General features: G+C 45.0%; 1 protein-coding gene and 1 long non-coding RNA gene across 2 annotated transcripts in view; both read right to left on the reverse strand.

The window, feature by feature from the left end:
• The window catches only part of RGS8 (regulator of G protein signaling 8), a 38,287-nt gene extending 31,550 nt beyond the window's left edge, over nt 1-6,737 (reverse strand). Inside the window, exon 1 of the mRNA XM_082702869.1 lies at nt 6,504-6,737. Within this exon, the coding sequence (XP_082558995.1) occupies nt 6,504-6,563 (60 nt within the window). The 5' untranslated portion in view covers nt 6,564-6,737. The remainder of the gene's footprint in view (nt 1-6,503) is intronic.
• Nucleotides 6,738-17,737: 11,000 nt separating this feature from the next.
• Nucleotides 17,738-20,985, reverse strand: part of LOC309849882 — a 78,562-nt gene continuing 75,314 nt past the window's right edge. Inside the window, exon 2 of the long non-coding RNA XR_014303975.1 lies at nt 17,738-18,408. This is a non-coding gene — a long non-coding RNA (uncharacterized lncRNA). The remainder of the gene's footprint in view (nt 18,409-20,985) is intronic.

Genomic DNA, 20,985 nt, shown 5'->3' on the forward strand with positions numbered 1-20,985 from the left:
GAAACACATCAACCAAATGTAGTATGTGGAATATATTTTGGACCCTGATTCGAATTTAAAACCATAAAAAAATATCATGAGATAATTTGGGGAAATTTGAGCACTGATTAGATATTGCTATTAGTATGATATTGACATTGAGGTTATTTTTTTTTTCTTAAGCAACTTTTTACTTAGAGATACATTCTGAAATATTTAGAACTGAAATGCTATGCTGTCTGCAAATTGCTTCAGAATCATCTAGGCTGGGAAGCAGGAGGTAGTGCACAGATGCTCATTGTTCTATTTTCTTGACTTGTGTATATTTGAAATTATGCATAAAAATGTTATAAATAGTGTGACCATTGACAATATGTGCTTCAGTAAAATGAGCCTACAAAGTGTAAACTTTTAGTGTAAGGAAACTGAAATATAGAAAGAGGCAATTTGAATGGGGTATTTATTTCCTGTATTGTAAGTTTTCTTCTCCATGAATAAATCCATTTACAGAAAAGCCTTTTATTTGACTTCCAGGAAGCAGGTGCCTAAATCCGTAGAGGCTTAGAATGGGTATGACTCTTAGATATCACCTACAGAAATTAAATTTTAAAGAATTTGCCCAAGATCACATTTTTTAAGGCATGGCCAGGACTCCAGCCCAGAGCTCCAGGGATGGAATCCCACTACATCCTTTCTTCCCACTCCCGAGTTGCCCACCCGCACATCTGGAATCTAGGGCGGCAGACGAGGCTGCAAACGATGATCTGTTTGTTTACCTCCTCAAACCTTCTCCATTCCTGTTGTAATCGAGCCTTAAACAGCAAACTTGGTTTTTCTGAACGAGCTTTCCAGAGGCCAGCAGCTGAGGGGCAGGAAGCCACAGCACAGGGACAGACAGAGCAACAAGCACGATCCTCCACACACCCCCAGCCCGATCTGTTTCACCAAGATAATCAAGCCCTCAAGTATGAGAAATTTCAACCTCTCTCCCTGTCTCCTCTCCTGCGAGTCTATCCAAATTTACACACAAGCTTACTTCCTACCCACCACTCCCAGATGTGTCTACTCCAGGTAGATCCTTTCTCCTCTGCATTTGAGCCCCTCTTCCCACCTGCCTGGCTTCACCAACCCTTTATCTTTATACTCTGTCCTTCCCCCCATGTTATTCTACACTTACAAATAAAAATACTTTCATTTAAAAAGAATTCTCCCTGGGGGTAGGGGAGGGGTCCTCATATTGTCAGGAAAACTACCCAAAACATTTCCTGTTTCCCTACTTCCGACCCTTTCATCAGACCTTTACACTTCGACTTCCATCCCTACCATTTTGCTGAAAGAGCGACCTCTATATTGTGAGGCTCAGCGGTCCAACGGGCCTTACCCTTATGGGGCTGTTAGCTTCATTTGTCATGGTGACCGTTCAGGCCAGGCACCTCCATCCCCTTGACCTCCTTAGCCTTACACTCTCCTAACTGGTCTTCCCGTGGGTCTCTTTTGCTGGCCCCTCCCCTGCTCCCCCATAATGCTGACATTCTCCTGCCCTCCAATCTTGGCTTCCTGCACTTTTCTCCTTAAATGCTCCTGGGAAATCTCATCCTTGCTCAGAGTCCCAACCGTATCAGGTATTCTGATCATTTCTGAATATTTTCCACTAATTCCAGACCGTCTTCTAATTATATAAATTGTCATGGCCCGTGGATTGCTGAACATACCCCCTCAGGTATCCTACAGACACAACAAATATACATTCATCTAAAAATCGAGAACACAATCATCCCTTCTTTTCCTGACCCATTCTATCCCCCAGCCCCCTGTCACCTCACACACACATACAAATCTTCTTCCTCTGGAATTCCTGGTGTCAGTTTCTGACACCACCATCCACTGAGTAACTCAAGCCCGAAATAGGGGAGTAATTAGACAGGACTCCTTTTCTCTCATCTCCTAGAGTCAGCCAATTACCAAATCACACTGATTGAATCTCCCTGGCAGTTCTCACATCTGTCCCCGCCTCTCCATCCTTACTAGTACTGCTCTGCTCCATGTTCTGCTCCATGGTTCCTGGTTCCTACTTTCATTGTCTTTGGTCTCTGTGATCCAGACACGCTTCTCTACATCAGAACATGCCGTGATTAGGTACCCACAACTCTCTTCTCCTAACTGGACTCTTAACCCCACCAAGGGCAAGAAAGTGGCTTCATTCATTCATTCACTCATGCATTCATTCATTCATACATTTATTCAGCTAACATTTAGGTATCTCCTAAGTGCCAAGCAGCGTACCAGGCATAGTACATTATCTATGCACACTGCATACATGAAAGCTATATTTTCCTTTTTTTTTTTTAAAGATTTTATTTATTTATTTGACACAGAGAGATCACAAGTAGGCAGAGAGGCAGGCAGAGAGAGAGAGGAGGAAGCAGGCTCCCTGCTGAGCAGAGAGCCCGATGCGGGACTCGATCCCAGGACCCTGAGATCATGACCTGAGCCGAAGGCAGCGGTTTAACCCACTGAGCCACCCAGGCACCCGAAAGCTATATTTTTCATCTCTGCATCTCCAACATCTAGCACAGTGCCTGGTACCAAGAAGATGCTCCACAAATGTTTGTTGAACATAACTGAGCCAGCCAGTGGACAGATGAGTGAGACCATGTTTACAGCAGGATGCTGGCAGGGAGAGGACGGTGGACAGATGAGTGAGATCATGTTTACAGCAGGATGCTGGCAGGGAGAGGCACCTTAAAGTCATAGACACGGCATAGGCTCCAGCGTCTGGTGACAAGGGTTCAAGTTCCAACTCTGCCCATTCATGGCTGGGTCATCTTGGCTGAAGACCTTGCTTTCTTATCTATGAAATCAGAATTCCTAAGGCCATGCCAACCTCCTGTTGCGTAAGCAAACATGGATTGTGCATTACTCAGCGTCATGAAAACATGAAGTCATATTGACAGCATCTTAGTCCTAGAAAGCAGGGGCCCAGCACCAAATGGGGGCGGGGCTGGAGGCTGCAGAGGAAGGGGCGGCAGGCCCGAGAATCGGAAGCAGCAGGACCTCGTTCTCAAAGCCCTGGGGCTGCGATGTCAGTACGAGGGGCCATCATAATTGCAGTGTGGCTCTCTCCTATCTCACACTGCCAGGGCACTGGCTATCAATCTCTTCCCCTCCTGAGGCAGGCACAAAAGCTTTACCACTTGCCATCAGGGTCTACAGCTGTGGGCAGAAAGCAGCTCGAGCACTCTCCCCACCTCTGAATATAAAACAAGCTCTTGCTAATCCTCTATTTTCAACAACTTTAGCCTTCCTCCCAGCTCCATTCTGGCCAGCCACTTAGAGTCACACAAAAAGGAAACTCCATAGCCATCAGACCAGGGATGGGCTCTGGCCCTGGAGCAGCAGGATAGTGGTGGGAAATAGTGGAGTGGAGTCTGGGCCACCTCCAAGGACAGATCTTGCTCTGGGATCTGCTCCTCCCTGCACAGAGCCCTCAGGGAGTGGAGGTGACTCGCTTTTGTGCCTGTGCGGGGTGCACATTAATGTCTGCACTGGGGGCAGGGGGAGGCACCGGGGCTGTGTGGGTGTGCTCTGATGCACACAGATGCTGAGCAAATTCTGACATGTTTCCTTGGGAGACAAGGCCTGGTAGGAAGGTAGGAATCTACCTTAAGCCACTCAGCTTTTCTGAGGCCTTCTTCCTTCTTGGACATTTTGTTGAAAACCTCAAAAGCCTTTTGGAAATTCCATACACAACACACTAATAAAGGCCCTGATGGGAAGGCTGATGCTGTCCAGACAGTGAAAAATTTCCTGATCCCTGAGGCAGAGACAGAAGCAAGGAGCATTTCTGGAGATGGAGGTGTTTGGACAAAGAGGAAATTAAAAAGCACAAAACAGAGAGCCTGGGATCAGATGGGCAGCACAAAAACACTAAGCCATAAAGTTATTATGCACAGCAAAACTCAGGCTTACACGGCGCAGTCACAACCTACAATAGCTTTCACTTCTCTGGCTGAATTTGACCAAGTTTCTTAGCCTCCACGAGCCTCAGTTTGCTCTGGGAAGTTGAGAAGATGAAACAGCATAGTGCAGGGGAAATACCTAGCTCTGGTAATGGAGCTACCACTATTCCTTTTAGAGGTATTCCTTTTGGAGGTAAGCTGAGTGCTTGTTCCTGTGCCCATTTTACAAACCACAAAAGCAAAGCTGTCCAACAGCCCTGAGTGAAGGTAATAGCCCTAGGGAAATTTGAAACCAGGACCCCCAGGGTTTTCCCTACTTTACACACATTTCAGCAGACTCCGTTGCTGCTGCATACCCATCACTGAAATCCTCATTTGGAGGATTTTTTTTTTTTTAATGGAAATATGATGGGTTTCGGTCAGCCATCCAACCACATTCTTACTCAATCCCCTGGGACTACCTCGCATTTGGGAAATGGTTATCATTAACCAAGCAACCATGATCTATAGGTCAGAGTTAACCGACCCATGAAAGAAAGATCTTGACCTCAGTAAGAGATTTAATTCAGTTAGACAACAATCATGAGAAAGTTTTCAGGGGCATCTGGGTGGCTCAGTCAGTTAAGTCTGCCTTCAGCTCAGATCATGATCCCAGGGGCCTGGGACTGAACAGTGCATCGGGCTCCCTGCTCACCTCAGGCGGAAGGGGGGGGCCTTCTCCCTCTCCCTCTGCCTGCCCCTCCCCCTGCTTGTACTCTCTCACTCTCAAATAAACAAAATAAACGAAAAAGGGGGGGGCAGTTTAAGTTTCAGATTCTTCGTGTGTTTGGCACTGGGTGAAATTAAAGAAAAAAAGTGCCTGTCGGACCAGGTTCCTTGGGGCAGCTTACCAATGCCTGGGCTACAGGGCTCTCTACAGACTCCAATCCCTGCTCACCCCAGACCTATCAACCTACTCTGAAGATTGAGCAGAGAGCAAATGGTTAATAAAAGCTAGTTTACTGGATTGATTGGGTGCTCACGGGGCTATCATTTCCAAAATAATAAGAGCCATCAATAGCATCATAAATATCACATTGTGCGTTCACAGTGTTGAGATTTCCCCAAACATGTATAGGCTCTCAGGATAACAGCTGTCTCGCTGCCCCACTTTCTAGCACCCACCCCCCCCATCTTCCAAGAAAACCCTCAAGGTTTCCAAATCTGTAGGAACAAATAATCCAAAAACAGCCCCAGTTGCAGGCTGGGGTAGGCCTTCCTTACTTCACTAGGTTGAAAGCACCCCAGGATCAAGACTTAGAAGGACCTGAAAGCCTGTGTGTGTGAAACAATGCATTGAGAGTGAGTGGCTCTAACACAGAAAGAGAAAAGCCGCTCTCCTCCTCCACGCCTTCCAAAAGTCACTACCAACACAGCCCTCAGAAGGACCCATTTAGCTGATGCCAGGGACTTGTCACCTCCTGTAAGTGGCAAATGTGCCCTCAACTCACTGCTTAGCAATTGGTGACCTGCCCCCCCAAATAAATAAATGGTAGCTATGTATGGAAATGGATGTTAACCACATTTGTTGCAGTGATCACTTTGCAACACATACGTACATCAAATCATTATGTCATACACCTGAAACTAATATAATGTTACATATCAATTATATTTATATTTAAAAAAAAAAAGAACGCTTGCCCCAGCAAGTCTAGTGTTAAGAATATGTCTAAGAAAACAATCCGGAAGGTAAGCTAAATTTTAACTATGATGTTATTTCAGCATTGTATATAATAATAGAAAAAATCTTTTTAGTTAAAATAAAAGAAATCGGCGACCTGCCGATGGTTGTTAGTTCACTTGATGGTGGGGAGCCTTTCACAATGTCTCTGTGTATCAGATCATCACATGGTACTCTTGAAACATCTCCCAATTTTGTCAATTACACTTCCATAAAGCTGGGGGGGGGGGGACACAGAAGAAACTGGTGACCTCAGATGTACTTTAAATCTCCCTCCACTCATTGGGATAGTGAGTCCTTCTGCACCGGCATGTGTCGCTGGGGTTAGTCACCAGCAACGCTGGAGACCTGCACGCTGAAAAAACAAAACAGATGCCGTGGGCAGCCAGACTGCTGGGCAGGCAATCCACTGAAAACAGCAGCAGAAAAGACATGAATGGAACGAAAAGAGACAGTGTCACAGTCCAGATAGCAAACTACAATATTCTCAGAGCCTGCGGGGATCTGAGGGAAGAAACCGCATCTCTCCAGGGCCAGAAAACAGGTTTCAGGGGACCTGGGGAGTTAGGACTGAGGAGAAGGGAGAACAAAAAAAAAAGAACCTTTGCAGCTTGGCACCCACTGAGTGGGAAGAATGGCAAAGTCCTGCACTCGTGCTCCTGACTGGGGGGACAGGCTTGCCCCTGCTGCAGAGCTCTGTTAGAGAATGAACGAGGAGGACCCATGGGAGGACAGTGCCTTTTCTGCCCCGAGGTGCCCTGCCCTTCTCACAAGACTGAGGCTGGGGATGGCCAGTCCAGGGAGCCCTCCAGGCCCTGCTGGAAGGAGCAGCTCTCTCTTACCTGTCTGGCAGTGGCAGCGCAGCAGGGAAGGTGTGGCTGGCCCCAGCCCCAGCTGGGCATGGTTCGGTGAGGCCCTGAGTGATAGAGTCAGCCACCTCCCGGTACAGGGGAGAAGGTGGCGGAGGGCGGCCCCCCTCACCTCAGCGCCCCTAGGAGAGCTGCCGCACCATGCCGCTCGCGTGGCTCCCCGCTCCCGCTGGCTCTGCTCGCCTGGGGCTTTGCATCTCATGAACGGGGAAAGAGCGAGCAGAGCGGGCGGCGAGGGAAGGGGGTGGGGAAGCGGGGGGAGGGAGAGGGGCACTCTGACAGATGATGCGCAGAGTCGGGGGAGGACCGAAGCCTCGAGCAGGATGGCACTGCCTTGTGTGGCTCTCTCGCTGACAGCTCATCACGGAGGGGCCGGCTGCTCTGGAAAATTCAGGGAGAGGCAGAGAGCAGAGGGGGCGGCAGAGCCGGCAGGTGGGGAGGGAGGAGGTCCCCAGATTGTGCAGGGGGAAGGAGGTGACGTGGGGTAACTGGCACAGGAGAGAGAGGATGACCTGCTTTGGCTCAAAAACAGACCAGGTTGGAAACATCCCTTCATGAGGCAGTGTGGGGGAGATACCAGAGCACCATATTCCTGGCCTGCCTTCAAGGTGGTCTCTATCCCCTTCCAGAGCCAACCAGCAAGGCCACTCTGCCTTGGGAATTTGGAATGGCTAGACACTTTAGATCAAGCACAGCTCCAACTTTCTCAAAGAGAAGAAAAAAGAATTGGCATGAAAGAGTGTAATGCGTGAACTATTTGGTGTCATATGTCACTCTACCCCGCAGGCAAGTCTAAGTGCCCAACTTCTGACCAGGAGGTTGTGGTGTTAAGAACAGGAGAAAGAGGCAGCACACACCCCACCCCACCCCCAGGAGGGGATGGAGTGTGTCTTGGGATGCTTCTGTCTGTGAAGTTCTGTTTGGATGGTCAGGAGCAAAATCTGCTGGGCAGCTTGGGCCAGTGCCTGGGGAAGCTTCTGAGCCTGAAGGATACCCCATAGCATCTGATGCTGGTCTACTTGACCTGCCACTGGCGCGTAGCAGGGTTCACTGCTCAGGCCCCAGAGCTGACAGTCATCTGCTCTGTTTACAACCACAGCAGAGGAAGAGGCTGACAGGGAAGAAAATAAACAAACAGTGGAAGCCTGAGAAGACCAAAGGAAGCTGCAGCTGGGATAACACACAACAAGCTTGGCTAATGAGGGGAAGAGAGATCTCGGAGAAGGGCTTCTCTGGAGGGAGGGAACAGGAGGCAAAGGGGGTAGAGAACTAGTGTGCTGCTCTAGGGAGCTGCCCACCCCTGGTGCTCTTCAGGCCTGTCTCCAGAGTCCTGACAAGTGCTGCCCCAGGTGACCCCTCAGGGGAGCTGGACCTTGCCTCTGCAGACGGTCACAGTCACCAGCTCACTGATGCATTAAACATCACAGCAGTTCAACAAAATCAGGTCAATGCAGCAAGCCGTCGTCGGAGCCTACTGCGTGTTGGGGGGAAGCAAAGGCAATGAAGACAACTGACTTGGGTCTGACATGATCCACAGGAGAGAGACTTACCTAAGTGACTCTAACACATGGATAAGTAAGTGGAAGACTCGGTGCCACCACCACACCAGGGGGAAATAGAGACAGCCACCCACAGAGGAGGTCTCATCTGACCTGCACCTTGAAGGTGACCTGTGGATTTTGACAAGCCTGAGTTTAATGGGGGGAACTCAAGACAGAGGAACAGCCTGGGCAAAGGGATGGAGTCTAGAGGTGCCTGGTATGGTGTGAAGAATAGTGAGTGTTCTTTCTGGAGAGGCTGGAGCAGGACATGAAGTGGGATAGGAGGAGGCCACGGTGGAAGATGTGATTGAAGGGGCACGTTGTGACCAGGTAGGGAAAAACTTCAAATAAAAGAATGATGGTCAAGTCATTTTCATGATCAGACCTGTACTTTGACAAGACACTGAGTGGAGAAGGACTTGGCAGGGGCGGGCGGGGGGGAATCCAGTCAAGGTTATGTTGTAAATCCCCAAGTGAGTAGACAAGCACCAACATGAAACAGTATACCCAAGAGGAAAAAACAAGGTACAGAGATTTGGGGCAGCTAGATCAGCTAGACTTGATCTGATGTGAGGGATAAGGGAGAGTTCAGAACAGGGAAGGGTAGGAAGGAATTGAGAATGGCCCTACAATCTCTCATTTGAAAACTGGCTTTAAAGGCCAGGGGACCCAGTCCTGTCCTGCAAGGAACCTGATGAGTCTAAAGAACCCAAGTAAGCAAGGAAACACGCCCTTCCCTAGAGCCTCCAGAAGGAACAGAGCCCTGTGAACACCTTGCTTTTATCCCAGGGAGACTCGTGTCAGACTTCCAGCCTACAGAACAGTTGGCATGGGATCATTTGTTACAGCAGCTGTAGAAAATAATATAGAGGAGCTGTCCTTGGTCATGGTTAGGACGTGTCTTGCTCAGTGTAGACATACAGAAACCATGGAAGAACCAACATCAGAAATTAGATAACCTCCTCATTTTAGTGAGGTGCAAAGTCTAAATATCTCCCTTAGAGTATGTCATCCTCGCACAATGCGCAAATATAAGCACACATGTGCGTGCGCACACATACCTGTGCACACACACACACACACACACACGCCCCACAAGTGAATGTCTGAGCTCAGTCTTAAGTGATTCATTAGGCTCCCTCCCCTTCCCAGGCATATTCTACTTCTGGCAAAAGTGGCTACCTCTCTTTAATGAGCCATTGTTGAGGAAGGCCTTCTTTGCTCTCCCATATAGTATCAACTGTCAAAGGAAACAGTTAATGCTTAAGGCTTAAGAAAAGAAAAGTAGAGAGGGGGGCACCTCCTTTAGCAGAGGAGAGCCTCTGACAATGAGAAAGCAGAGGCTGCCAACTTGAACAAAGAAAGTAAACAAACAGAAACAAAATCAAAATAACTCTGTCCCAGGGTAGGAGAAGTAGATTCTGCATAGGAAGGAAACAGAATAGAAGAATGGATAGACACGGTTAGTCAGAGGGGCCAAGAGAGCTGCTGAGCCTCACCCTGTGGGCCAATCTATTTAGAGGTCTGTTAGAGTTCAACCCTCCTTATACTTGGATGCATAAGGGCACAGGCCTGCACATGTTCATGTGCAAACACACACATGAGCACATGCGAGTGATCTCGCAGAGTTTGAAACGTGCATGTATCTGGAGGTTATTTATAGAGAATAGGATTTATATCTATCCAGGAATTCTGTTCTCGACCAGATCATTCTGTAGGAGGTCTGAATGATCCTTCAACCATACACACTTCTCCCCTATCCCCACTTCCACAGGCAGCAGATAGAAATGATAAAGAACATGGATTCTGGTACATCAAGAACAGGTACTCTGTATACAAATTCCACTTCAGCCACTTACCAGTTTTGTGACCTTGAGCACATCACTTAACCTTTCTGTGCTACAATTTCTTTTCCTTTAAATTGGGATATTCATTGCACCTGCCTCATAAGGATGTTATGAAAATTCATGGGTTTGTATGTCAGCAGTTTAGACTATGGATAATGGATATCCCATCTGCTCCCTCAGGATTCACGATCCCCCTTGATCGCTCATAGCATCTTATACGTATCCAAATGTGTACGTGTGTGTGTACAATTTTAATTACCTGGTTTCTTGTCTGCATATTCCCACTACTAGACTATAAGCCCCACAAAAGCAGAAGCTATACCTTGTTTCACTCTGCCTTTTTCACCTAATCTCATTCATGTGTTCAAAAAATCAAAGATGAAATAGAGTTTTCTTTCTTACCCAAGATTTAATTCCCAGAGTATAGGCATAGATGTCTAAAACTTTTATCTGTACTAGCTCTCTGTGGGCAAACCATCCAACTTCTTTGAGTCTCTATTTCCTCTTCTATTATATGACAGCGCTAAGTTAGGTTATCTATACATTTTCTTCGATTTCCATAATTCTACAATCCTGTACTATATTTCTCCTGCTCATCTGGAATAAATCCTTGGAAGACTTTGGACAAAGGATGCTTAGTAATTTGATAAGACCACTACTCAGTTATTATCTATCACCAGGAGTGTAGACTGTGGAAGTGATGGCCCTTGGTTTGTTCACAGCTCTCTGTACCCATGCCCTTGGGCACTCTCTCCTGCGCTGATTCTAGATGTGGACATGTACCTTGCTTTAACCAATCAGACAAGAGCAAATATGATACAAGTAGAGGTTTGAGAAGCACTTGTGAACTGGAGTTTTCTGTCTCTTGCTACCTTGGAATCCTGTGGCCACCATGTAAAGAAATCCACACTAGATTACTGGATGAATAGAAACATGTGATCTAGTCACCACTGTCCTACCAACCAACAGCCAGGCAACTGCCAGACATGTGAAGTCATACTAGATAATCCAGTCACCAGCCAATATACCAGCTGACTGTGGACACATGAACAAGATCAGCTAAGCCAGCCCAACCAAGATTGCCCAAATGACCTACATCATTATGACCTCAATAAATGATTGTTGTTTTAAGTCAAGAAGTTTTTAGGAGGTTTTGTTACACAGTAAAAGCTCACTGATACATCATAGAGTAGCCCATATTTTGAAGCCCATTCTGGTACTTCTAGCTCCATTTCCTGAACATCAGTCTTTTTTATTGTACAGCCCCCAACTTCATTAAAAAGCAAAAAGTGACATAGGCAACTAAATGAAATCCAGGCTTTATGAGAGATTCAATTTGTGTTTGTTTCTTCTGAAACCTTGGACAATCTTTCTTTGCCTCAGGGTGGTTATATAATATATAAATAGATATACAAATTTATTCACCTATCAGGACAGAAGCCACTTATCAAGCACAGCTTTGGAAGTAAACTTTGTGCAGGTGATTTTGCCAAAGTGTCTAATTTTTCCACTGGAATTGCTTACTCTTAGAGAGCAAACAGTCATCTTTCTTTGCCCATCACAGTCCCTAGGGTAGCTTTTTGGTGATTTCCAGACCTGTAAATCATGGCCCAGATACATTTATAAAATTCCCAAATGGCATCTGCAAGGCCATTATTTTTCCAAATAAGAACATTAAAAATTTATCTACCACTGCCATCATTTTATAAAATAAAGGTAATTTTGATGCCAAAACATACAGGACATAATCTCTGAATGAAAGATAATTCTTCCCATGAAAGTACAATTGGCAACCCAGCACCTACATTTAGGTACATAAATATTAATATAAGGAAATATTTAAACACAGACACATGCATATGCCCATGTACGCACATGCACACAAAGATACACACAGTACACTGTGCTATTTTTTTTCCTTCATTTTTCTCTGACCACTGATTTGCCTTTGGCACCTATGGATGGACTTGACTTGTGAACCACTAGCCTACAACACTGCATATACAAAACAATTGCGTGGTAGAACACCTAGGGGATATTTTAACATTCATAACCTCTACTAAAGGGGTTGGTTTTTTTTCCGGACTGACCTGGAAGCCTACACTAGAGCAGATTCTGACCCTTCCCACCACTGCAGCTGATACAAGTGAGATAAATTTGCAGCACCATAAAAGTGGACATGTTATAACAAATAGCTGCCAACTCGCATTTTCCCAGAACACAGTTGAGGGAAAATGATCTTCCTTTATTCCAGCACACTCAGAACGGTACAGCTAATGGAGATCAGGAATCTTATCGAGGGGACTCTGTGGATCAAGTCTGAATTTTGAGAAACTGCAACATGGCTTACAATCACTCTTAAATACACATTTAGGAAAGCATTCCCTCTGAGACTAATATCGAACATGAATGGCCCAGTACATAGAAGTGGTCACTAGACAATGCAGAAGCAAATGAAAGAATAAGAGAGTTACTACCTGAACAGAAGAGAGATTTCCCAGCCTGCACCCTGCCCTTAGATATGAGACATTAGGCACAAAGAGCAGAACACACTCCAGTTCAGGGTACGTGTTGTCCACATGCTTAAGATACATGTTTAGTCAACCACTTATATACATCCTGTGTTTGGTAGATGTGGAATTTCAAAACTTCCATAGGATCGGGCACCTGCATCTACCCACTTATGAGCATCTATACCGTATATACTCAATATAAAATGTGTTGAACGAAAAAAAAAATGTGTTGAACAGATGAATGAATGAACAAATGAACCTCTACATGAGATATGGGTTATTTATTAATTCAATCAACATATGTTTATTTAGCACACTGTGCTATGGGTCAGGCACTGTGCCAAGGTTGCCATTGCTAGGAATACTCCCATGAACAAAATAATCTTTTTTTTTTTTTTTTAATTTATTTTTTATTTTCAGCATAACAGTATTCATTATTTTTCACCACACCCAGTGCTCCATGCAATTCGTGCCCTTTATAATACCCACCACCTAGTACCCCAACCTTCCACCCCCCACCCCTTCAAAACCCTCAGATTGTTTTTCAGAGTCCATAGTCTCTCATGGTTCACCTCCCCTTCCAATTTCCCCCAACTCCCTTCTCCTCTCTAACTCCCCATGAACAAAATAATCTTGACTTCTTCTCTAGTTTTTCTTTTCCCCTACTCTGCCTTCATCCCTTTGTCAAAACCCACCTAATTTCAGAATCCACCAGCTAGTCCTGAAGATAATTCATAAATATCCCAAGGTCTTTCTCAAAGATGACCTAATAAGCCCATCTTTTGTTTTTCAATTGTTTCTCTAAACCTAGTCTCTTATTCTAAACTCTTATTCTAAAAGTAGAGAATTTCTCTACTTGCCCAGGTGATCTCAAACCTGCCTCACTTCTCTTGACTTTTCCAATCCTTCTGCCTTAGGTAGGCATCTCCACTCAATTTCAATTTCCATCCCATTAAGGGGCAACCCTGGAAGCTAGCCCCTTCCTAACAAGAAGGAAGCTCTGACCCTTCCATGAGTCAGTTCCCTTATTCTTAAATAATCTTTCTCTTGCCTTGAAAGAGAGCAACCCTTCAGCTATTGTTAAAAATAGATATCTGAACCAGGCTGAACTCCAGCTGACTACTGTAATCAAAATTTTGATACCCAGAGAGGGCAGACCATGTAAGAGGAACTCTTACAAACTACTACCTTAATGAGGCTTATTCCTTATTTGAAAGACAGAAATAAAATACATTTTCTCAATTATAAAACACATTTTCCCTCACATTTGAACATTTCTGTAGCAAGACATTTTATAATCAGCATATACTTATAATGTGGTAAGGTTGGTGACCCCCATCCGTGTCAGTGGCCCTCAAATAATAAAGCTGTATTAAAAACATAACTCATCTTTCAATTGATGGAATCTTATAACTGAGAAAATGTCGTGGGCCATGACTCTTCATTGCCAAAGGCCAAGTGAGTGCTTATTAAAATGATTCAAATTGAAGTAGGAGAAAAGAAAAGCCACGGGAAAGCGTAGAGTTTCCAAAATCTTTAATGCATTAATAATGTCTCTAATTCAGGGAACCAGAGGTAACACTGGGAAGGATGGCATAAATACTCATTTTCCCCACTTGACAGTTTCTATAAGGGCTGATGATCATTGGAAGTGAATGGATTTGAGTTCTCCTGTCTCTTCCTTCCCCTGCTACCCTCTGGCACAGGAGCTACTGGATAACAGAATGAAGAACAACATAAAATCAGGGAGAAGAAAGAAGCCAAAGGCATGCAGATTCTAGAAACTAGCTGATAGACTTTGAATAAGGAGCTGACACCATCTGGGTCATTGTAGGGTCTGTTTCTTTGTTTATATTTTTGTTTTATTATATCCATCGTAGGACTAAAGAGGGACGGTCCTGGAACCACACTGTCTTCATCTGAATCCCCGCTCCACTGCTTAAAAGTTGTGTGACTTTAGGCACATGACTGAACACAGCCGTGCCTCAGTTTTCCTATCTGTTAAATGGGGATCATATATGAGTTGATACCTTTACACTTACAGAAATGTCTGCCACATAGAAGCACTCAATAGGTCATTTGTTGTTATTTCCTACTTGAAATTTCCTTAAAGAAAAACAATCCCTTCTCTCTGGAAAGCTGAAAAAGAATGCCATTAAGTCCTAGAAAAAATTTACATTCTTCCGTGATGGGAATTATTTCGCCTCCAAGATTAAAGTCACATATACCTTTCCCCAGGACTTTTCCTTTTTGTGGGTAAAAAAAAAAAAAACCCAGCAATATTATTCAGGTGAAGGTGAATTTGCTACGGGGCTAAGTCCTTTTGCAGTGTTCAAAATTTTACCAGTCCTAAATGAGAAAAGGCCAAGTGGTCGCAGCCGGAGTCAGATGCCATCATTATTTCATTTAGCCCTGAAGTAAGTCTTATTTCCTACGCACAGAATTTACTGAGGAAATTGGAACAGGAGGAATTAGCAACTGTGTGCACACATCTTCATAACGAATGTGTAGTTCCTTATAGTCAGCATGTCTATGTAAGTGCTCAGAGACATACTGTATGTCTGCAAAAACATAAGAAAACAAAACAAAACACTCAGAGAAACATTAACTATTTATTTGGAAGAAATTAGACTGTTTTTGTTTTTTTTTTTTTTACAGACCTGAAGAAGATTAAACAGAAGACGGGTTATTGAATAGACAGAGCCAGGACTAGTGCATTCTGATTCATTCTTTCATATTAAAAGCAGCCTCTCCATTTTTGCAAATGACATATCTGAGAAAGAGTATCCAAAATATATAAAGAACTATACAACTCAACACCTCAGAAACAAATAACCCAATTAAAAATGGGCAGAAGGGGGCGCCTGGGTGGCTTAGTGGATTAGGCCTCTGCTTTCAGCTCAGGTCATGATCTCAGGGGATCAAGCCCCACATCGGGCTCTCTGCTCAGCAGGGAGCCTGCTCCCCCCCCCCCCGCCTGTCTCTCTGCCTACCTGTGATCTTTCTGTCAAATGAATAAATAAATTTAAAAAATCTTAAACAAAAAAATGGGCACAAGACATGAACTGACATTTCTCCAAAGAAGACAAACAGATGGCCAAAAGACACATGAAAAGACGCTCAACATCACTTATCATTAGAGAAATGCAACTCAAAACCACAATGAGCTATCACCTCACACCTGTCAGAATGACTAAAACCAAAAACACAAGAAAACAGCAAGTATTGTCAAGGATGTTTGGAGAAAAAGAACCCTTGTGTACTATGAGTAGGAATGCAAACTGGTGCAGCCACTGTGGAAAACAACATGGAGGGTCCTCTGAAAATTAAAAATAGAGCTACCCTATGATCCAGTAATTTCCCTACTGGTATTTACATGAAGAATACAAAAACGCCCTTATGTTATTGCAGCATTATTTATAATAGCCAAATTATGGAAGCAGCCCAAGTGTCTGCAGACAGATGAATGGATAAAGAAGATCTGAGATCGAGTGATCGAGCAGTCTATCTTTCTATCTTTACAATGGAATATTATTTGGCCATAAAAAATGAAATCTTAACCATTTACGACAACATGGATGGAGTTAGAGGGTATTATGCTAAGTAAAAGTAGTCAGAGAAAGACAAATACCATATGATTTCACTCACACGTGGAATTTAAGAAACGGAATAAATGTACAAAGGAAAATAAAAAGAAACAAACCAAGAAACAGACTCTGAATTACAGAGAACAAACGGGCGGTTACCACAGGGGAGGTGGGTGGGGTGATGGGAGAAATAGGTGACATAGGTGACGAGGATTAGGAGGGTACTTGTCATGATGAGCACTGGGTGCCAGACTAGTGTAGAGACCCAACCCTCCGTGGCAGGACAAGGGAGGCAGGCCTGAGAGCTCTCCTCACTCCAGCCTCTGGGGAGCGGCACTTGCCACAGGGAGCATGGAAAGGACTTTACAGGAGGGGCTAGCCACGCGCCAGATGGCTGTGTCCTCAGAAAACCCTCATGTATGTCCCCGTTGGAGGCTCTTCTCCCTGTGCGGTGGCTCCCCGAAGTCAGCTTGATTGCTGTGGGAATGTTAGCAATCCGAGGGGATTCGTAGCACCATGGGGACCACAGGGAGGATGCAGGGGAAGAGGATCTCCTGAGTGGCTGCCGAGCGAGGGGCCTTCCCGACAGGACGGATATCTCTATTCCAGAAGCTGAAGGTCTGAAATCTGGAGAAAGGGATCCCTCGGGGCCTGTAATGAATGCTGTGCTCCAGCCGCCAGCATGGTTCAGCTGTTTGATTAATGCCACATGAAAAGGCAAATTTAATAGGAGAGCAAACCCTTCCAGGGTGCGTGCCCTGGATAAGATCCGACACCTCACACCCCCGTGAAGAGGACTGCAGAGGGCTTGGTGAGACTCCTTCCGGAGCTCTGGGCCAGGGCAGGAGTGTGGGAAGAGTGTGCCTTGGTCTCAGCTTCTGAGTCCTGAATGCATAACAATGTGCCCTGAGAGCCAGCCAAGGGGAGAAGGGCCTCCATCTGCTCCTTCCCCATTCTCTGCTCCAGCGAAGGGGAGGGGGCAGCCTTCAGCTGTCAGGCTGGTCCTGACTGGCTATTGGCTGACACATTTTGAAAGCCATTCTCAAAGGCTTTGATGAACCGGCTTGTTGCTGGGCAGCAGCTGAAGCCATTTGCCCTGGAAAATGGAAGGAAGCAGGTGTAACCACTCACCCCAACCCGACCCCCCAAAAGGTCCCCCTCCGCCCCCACGTATACTGTACAACTGACTGAGTTACTTTGTCCCTGTACATTTTAATAAGCGTGCCAATTTCTGACCCCTTCGCGTCCCTTCCCTAAAATGAAACTGAGGGCAGCCCTGTTCTTGACCGCTCTGACAAGAAAAAGGAAACGCCAGCCCACGGCGGTGTCCGGGATGACACTCCAGGTTCTCCTCAGGCGCACTCTGTCTGCAGATGTGGGATTGCTCTCCAGATGTCGAATTTCCATAGTCTTCATGGAATAGCAGAGAGGCCGGAAGTCATAGGTGTCTCAGGAAGACTGAACACTTTTTATTAGATTCTCATTTTATTAAGTCCAAAAAAAAAAAAAAAGAAAGAAAGAAACAAAACCCGAAACAACACTTTACTTAAGAATTAATGCAATCTCTAATTTTTACTAACTGATGGGATTTTATATCTGAAACTCCTTTGAATTTAAAATTTAATATTTGAAAGGACTCTTTGGCAATCAACTAATTGGATCACCACCGCAATCCAGTGGGCTAAGTGCCTTTGAGGAAATTGAGACACCAGAGAAAACGAAATTATGGAAGGATTTATTGTAGTCATATAGCAGAGCTGGGATTCATATTCGAGTTGTCCCAATCCCAGCTGAATATCCTCTTCAAGTTTCCAATTTTAATAAATAAATTACATAGTTCATGAATCATTATTTTAAAAAACTGTCATATAAGTTTACCTACCACGTGTGTCATGTTTTCTTGCAAACCTGTTACATGGTGCCCACGTGGCACGTAGGCCCCCTCTTCCTCTATCTGCAGCTCTAATTTCAAATGAAGCAAAGAGCTGAAAGTGGTGGCAGAGAGGGAGTTTGAGCTGATGGACAACAGACAGTTCGTGGATGTCCTTGAGCAGAACTGTGACCTTGTAACAACATTATTTTAGGAAACTCTATCTGGGAGCAAGGCACTAGATGCTGAAGAAAAGCAGATCACAGTTATCACTTCTCTTGGGCTGTATTCATGCCCAATCTTGCTATGGGACAAATGCTCCTCAAAGCATACCACGAATGAGGTTCCTGCAGCTGCTCCTAGGATGAGCTACGACTTCAGGGTTGACCTCAGGATTAGTCTTTAGAAGCATCTGTCACATCCAGCAGCCTGAAAAACTGAATTATATTCACAAAGGATCTTGATTTCCAGCTGGTGATGGGGCACAGCCTGGCTGAAATTGGGAAGCAGGTTCTTCTACCTAAGTAAACAGAGTCAAAAGTCCAGTCAATCCTTGAGCTGAAATCCTTGGAGTTATCACCTGTCCTCTGATCTTTCCTCCATCACTGATGGCTTCTCTGCCTTAAAGCACTTGCCCTGTATGTCATGTACTTGTTAACAAAGGAATCAACAAGCTAACCTGGGAGAGGGGTAAGGGTCCCATCCTAAGTAAAGTATTTCCATTATCTGTGATGTCCTAAGAAAGCACATATTCCATTTTTCTGTGACTTCCTAAAGAAATTCAATTCTTTAACTTTGTTATCTAACCCCTAAGTGATAACAGTGATAGGAGTTTTAGACCAGGTCAAAGGCATGGGGATGACCCAATATTTTCAAAGAGATAAAAGCTTCTGTCTCGTGGTATCTTGCTTACTTATATCACAGTTGTCTGCTCAAGCACATGGCCCAGTAAGTCACCTCCTCTAAATATGAGTGCCATAGGTCACTGACTAAGTAGGCAAATGACAAAAGGGCAGGAGCACTTTGGTTGTTTCCAGCAAGTTCATTCATGAGCTCATCCGATACTCATTCACCAGAGAACGTGTTATGTACCCTGCACTCCGCAATGCTGGACAAGATAGAGGGGTCCATAATGCTCCAGACTCAGCATACAATTCCAAGTCAGAGCCCTGACATAACTTTTTCAAACATCCCCACCTCTAGGGAGGCCTGAATGTCTCAGTAGGTTAAGCATCTGCCTTCGGCTCAGGTCACGATTCCAGGGTCTTGGAATTGAGCCCCATGTCAGGCTCTCTCTGCTCAGGAGGGAGTCTGCTTCTCCCTCTCCCTCTACCTGCTGCCCCCCTGCTTGTGCGCTCTCTCTCTCTCTCTCTCTCTCTCTCTCTGTGTGTGTGTGTGTCAAATAAATAAAATGCTAAAAAACAAAACAAAACAAAAAAAACAGATCCTTCCCCCTTAGGCTTCAACTTCTACAAACTCCCAGCTCCTTCCCTCCAAAGGGGAAGGAAACTATTTCCTGCACCCAAATTTCTGGGGAAAATGCTTGCTTAGTAGCAGAAGCTATAAACCAGAACTGTCCTCTGAGGGCTGGGAAAGTTACGGCATCTGGTCCGAATGACAAACTACTCTGGTCTCTCGGATCCTACCTATCCCCCGCACTCCACCCCCCGCTTTGAACAACCTGGAGAGAGAGCAAATAGAAATCATCCAGGGGTGACCTACCAGTAAATCTGTACAGACTTCAGCTAAGAAAAATACTACCCTTTTATCTGGGATCTTCAACTCACCACAACTCCCGGGTTTCTCTAACTTTATTTTCTCCTAATCCATGTTACAGCATCCTCCCATTTCCCCCTCTGTTCTAAAGTAGAAATGCAGAAACAATATCAACTATAACCTGATTATCTGTAAAAATTGGGTCAGCACAGGTCATGGATAATAACCACAGACAATTCTGAAGAATAATTTCAATTTGGCTTTGGCCCACATTTGTTTATATGTGTCCATTTCAAAGTCGATTTACCTTCCTAATTAGGTTTTGGTGGCCTTCCCTCAACATGCATTGACTGAGAAGTCAGAAAGGGGGCCGTGGCGTGGGCTGAGTGTTCAGAAAAGCTGGTTTGAGATAAAAATTTATAGGCATGAAACCTCCAGTTGCATCATTCACTTAACAAATATCTATTGAACAGTAACAAATGGGATAGTATGGCACTTGGCTTTGCAGGAGATGCACAGTAGGAATGAGATAGTCTCTGCCCTAAAGAAGTTTCCACCTTCTTAACAAGAGTGCGTAAAGACTCTGCATTTATACAATTGAGATTTCACTATAGTTTTAAACATGAGCCTAAATGGTTTTGGTTTTTTTTTTTTTTTAAGAGTTTTTTTTTTATTTGAGAGAGAACAGGCAGGGGGAAGGGCAGAGGGAGAAGGGGGGAGATACGGGGGTGGGGCTCGATCGCAGGACCCTGAGATCATGATCTGAGCCAAAGGCAGATGCTTAGCTTACTAAGCCACCCTGGCACCCATAGAGAGCACTGTTTTTAACCCAAATATCCACAGGGTCCAGGTGATCTAGTGGGATACAGATAAATAGTAATTCCTCCAGCAACCACACAGATTTCCAGGTTTCTCTGCTTATAAAATGCAAGTATTTCAGCTTATATGAAACAGCACAGGAATCACTTCCCAAAGTACATGAGCGTTCACGATAATGGGTTGGAGAGCTTTAAAGCCCCTTGAGACTCGACGTCTGAATTCACTGACAAGTTAATCACTGAGGAAGCAAATACTTGATGTCTCACGTTGTCCTCAGTTTAACGATTTCCAGGCAAGCCCCACCACAGATTTGCTTCTGGTTTACATCCCTGTGCCTGGAATCAGTTACATTCCCCCTCAAAGGGAAGAGGCCTTCCGCCTTCCCCAATTCAGTCATTCACAGATGTAAAGCATGCCAACTTGGGAAAAGCAAGTAAGAGAGCTGTCTTGGACCCACAGGGAAAGTGACACAAACGTGTAGCACCATGAATTAAACCTTCACCCCGGTTCTCCCCACTAAAACTGGTTCCTTCCCACTCCCTCTCTGTCATTTCCACTACAC

This window comes from Mustela nivalis (genome assembly GCF_964662115.1).
Source record: "Mustela nivalis genome assembly, chromosome: 16".
NCBI lineage: Eukaryota > Metazoa > Chordata > Mammalia > Carnivora > Mustelidae > Mustela > Mustela nivalis.